The sequence below is a fragment of the Vanessa cardui genome, chromosome 23 (genome assembly GCF_905220365.1).
Source record: "Vanessa cardui chromosome 23, ilVanCard2.1, whole genome shotgun sequence".
NCBI lineage: Eukaryota > Metazoa > Arthropoda > Insecta > Lepidoptera > Nymphalidae > Vanessa > Vanessa cardui.
This window is the reverse complement of record NC_061145.1, coordinates 9429573-9433168: the sequence shown is the minus strand read 5'-3', so window position 1 is coordinate 9433168 and position 3596 is coordinate 9429573. Positions and strand designations below refer to the sequence as shown.

The 3596-nt window shown below is 31.1% G+C and overlaps 1 protein-coding gene across 1 annotated transcript; it reads left to right on the top strand.

The window, feature by feature from the left end:
• Window positions 1–1070: 1070 nt before the first annotated feature.
• Window positions 1071–3596, top strand: LOC124539848 (beta-1,4-galactosyltransferase 7). Its single transcript, XM_047117205.1, has 3 exons — window positions 1071–1319; window positions 1619–2153; window positions 2356–3596. Exons 1-3 carry the CDS (start codon window positions 1199–1201, stop codon window positions 2597–2599), a joined length of 900 nt encoding a protein of 299 aa, XP_046973161.1. The 5' UTR covers window positions 1071–1198; the 3' UTR covers window positions 2600–3596.

Below are 3596 nucleotides of genomic sequence, written 5' to 3'. Positions count from 1 at the left end.
TGCAGAGTATTTTCGACGGAATCGATAGCAGCGTGATTCCACGCCAGTTGTTACATTGGCTCAGGTCTCCTTTCTTTGGCACAGTTATTAGTAATCCCTTGTTCCAGTTGTCGGGGAGATTTTCAGCGGTCCAGATCTTATGCAGCAAAGGGGTGAGGGCGTTCACTGTAGATGTTGGGTCGGCTTTTAGCATTTCTGCTGCTATGAGATCGATTCCCGGTGCCTTCCCAGACTTAAATGTGCAAATGGCTTTCGCCACTTCCTCTTTACTCGGCGGGTCTGTGCTGATGTCGAGACAACCAATCTGACTAGCGCTGGGTATGTGGTTCGCTGAGATATCCGTGGGGAGATATACGTATATATTGATTTATTTATATATTATTATCTCATGGACACTAACTCTCTAAGTCTATCGTAATATCAGTTTACACTACCGCCGACGACAAAATTTATTTTGAACGCATGCACGTTTTAATTTTAAATAACGATCAGTTAAATTTTGAGTTCCTAACATTATCTTAAAGACCTACCTAGCAGATTAAAGGAAAGCAAATTGAGTTTATTGAACACTTTTTTATGAATACTAAAATGAACGACCCTTTGAATACAGTAAAAATATATTTGAATGATAAATATAAATTCTTAGCAAGCAAATTTAATATTTTTTTTAATAGGAACCATAGTAATAAATAATACCTAATTGGAAACAAAAAAAACTATTATTAATAATCACGATAAAATATCGATATGATATGAAACAGAACAGTAGTCGATACTCGGTCGATTCGAAATAAACAACGACGTCAAGATTTTGAATGAATACGTAATATATTTTTCACAAAAATAAATCTTTTTTGACGTCAATGAAACAGTTAATTTTTCTGTGTAGAAAATCTCGTGAAATACTTAAATCTAACGTTTGTTCATATTTATTCCTTCTTCGATTGCATTACACTATACGACATTAAATATTAACGATAGTACTTCAGAGTTAAAATATCGAGAATCGATATTTTAACTCTGAAGTCAAGTCAACTACAGTACAAGTACATCCCTAACAGTTAGGATATGTCAAAGTTAGGGCCTAACTTTGACATATCGTAAATCGTAAGTTTTGTTTTTGTAAGTCTAAATTCCAAATTTTCTCAAAATAAATAATGAATTTAGTCATAACAATCAATACTTGATTAAAAATTTAATGTATAGGAGTTTTAATTTAATGGGGTACCGTGTGACTGGATCAAAATGTCTCACAGTCTGTCTAGGATTCACTTTTATTGTGGGATGCTTCTTAGCATCTCTACCGATTGTTCCTTCAGGTAAGATTTATTAAACAAGTTCAAAAAATTATGAGTAACATTACTTTAAAAAAACTCAATACCATAAAATAACATAAGAAAAGTCAAGTTGGTTTGTTATTAATTTGATCACAACATATATTCTTGAGTCTTAACAAACAATTACAAGTAATACTCTTTTTAATAATTAATACAGTATAAGTATGAAATAAAATAATTGCATATTATTAATAAAAATCTTCGCTTTTTCTTCTTAACTGTCTGAATAATATAATTAAAGTTCATTTAATAATCATTGATTTCCTTTCTAATAATTCCAGAGCCCACAAACCACCGGATATCATTAACAACAAATAGTAAAAAGAAATTAGCTATAATAGTCCCATTCAGGGACAGATTTGAAGAACTCTTGGAGTTTGTGCCTCACATGTATAAATTTTTAAACAAACAAAACATACCTTTCCACATATTTATAATCCAGCAGAAAGACAACAATCGCTTCAACAGAGCCTCCCTCATAAATGTTGGATACATTTATACAAAGAAGGATTACGACTACATTGCTATGCACGATGTAGATCTGCTGCCGATGAACGACAATTTAAAATATGGCTACCCCAAAAATGGTCCATTTCACATATCCTCACCGAAAACACACCCCAAGTATCATTATGATACTTTCATTGGTGGTATTTTATTGATAAAAAGGGAGGAATTTGATTTGGTTAATGGTATGTCGAATAACTACTGGGGATGGGGTCTAGAAGATGACGAGTTTTATGTAAGACTAAAGGATGCAAAATTGAAAGTTTTGAGACCTGAAAATATCACAACGGGACCAGAAAATACTTTTAAGTAAGTATTATTACAGTACTAACACTTTATTATTCTTACTTGTAGACTTTCTTACTTTCTTCCACCGCTTCCTCTCAGTACACAATAGTTCCTTTTTCGAATTGGTGGTAAATCAATATGTAAAGCAAATTTGAATTAAGCATTTTGATTTGATTTTTTTTTATATTAAAGATATTATAATTACTACCTTTCGTATTTTCAGACACATACATGACAAAACATATAGGAAACGTGATATGAGGAAGTGCTTTAACCAGAGGGAGATTACCCGCCATCGTGACAGAGTGACCGGAGTCCACGATGTTGCGTATAAAATCCACAGCACTCACAATGTTTCTATAGACTCTTTACCGATCACAGTGATTAATGTAGAATTAATTTGTAATAAGACTGCAACACCTTGGTGCCAGTGTCCTGAACCACCAAAAGTCAAGAAGGTGAAGTGATTAGTATAAGCATAGTTATGGATTAAGGCTTTGATGTACATAAAGTACATTGAACCCATACTCAACCTGACTTATAAGGACTACAGACAATCTGTGGAAAGTCAAAAATTGTAACAATTTAATCTTCATGATCAAATTTCTATTTTCATAATCTCCGGACATGTCAACAATACCTACAAGAATTATTTAATCGGATTTAAAAAACAATATTTGACACATTCATAACCCCAGTCACTTTTAAAGTTATAAATGATTTTTGATGTTGATATAAATAAATAAAATATCTACTTTTCAACTCAAATGAGTGAGGGTTAGATAACTGAGCCGTTTATTGTATACACTAGAATTAAAAGCCAAGTGAAGATTAGTAAGAAATTAAAAAAGACTTAAACTAAAGTTATAAATTTTTTTAATCAATTATGGCATGAATGGTGCTATTCTTTTTATTGAGTATTTTGAGGACTGTCTTTAATACCTGAAGCAATAATCAACCAATAATAATGTCTATATATTTATAAAGCATATTAATACTCAATTTATTCAAGAAAATTAAAGCATTTATAGATTTGTGGTTGTAATGTTTTTCTTATTCACTTACTTCTGTTTTTTGTTTTATCTTTAATATTTTATTATCTGTGACCATAGACAAGAGGTAATGTCACAAAATTAGCTACTCTAGAAAGAGACAAAGCTATGTTCAGTCATTAACTATTACTTTCTTACTTTTGAGCATAATTTATTCTCCTACAAAATTGATTACCCCAACATGTATGTTACCCCATAAGTATTTTGTAGTGTTTGCGTAATAAAACAATACTTTGTCTTCCTCTTTCAAATATACAATGACTTACGACAGAGAGAGATGCAGTTCTATTTCACTATTTACCTATATACAACTTTAATGTTATCAATAAGGCCATAAATATATAATAATATATAATACTATCAGCTGAGATCAATAAAATTGTTTTACTTTAAAATATTATATTAGAATTTG

Bases quoted from the DNA above. Each gene is read 5' to 3' on its own strand.
- LOC124539848 (XM_047117205.1), top strand. From the start codon at position 1,199: ATGTATAGGAGTTTTAATTTAATGGGGTACCGTGTGACTGGATCAAAA. The intron at 1,320-1,618 runs GTAAGATTTATT...TAATAATTCCAG, and splicing joins TCTACCGATTGTTCCTTCAG to AGCCCACAAACCACCGGATA. The intron at 2,154-2,355 runs GTAAGTATTATT...TCGTATTTTCAG, and splicing joins GGACCAGAAAATACTTTTAA to ACACATACATGACAAAACAT.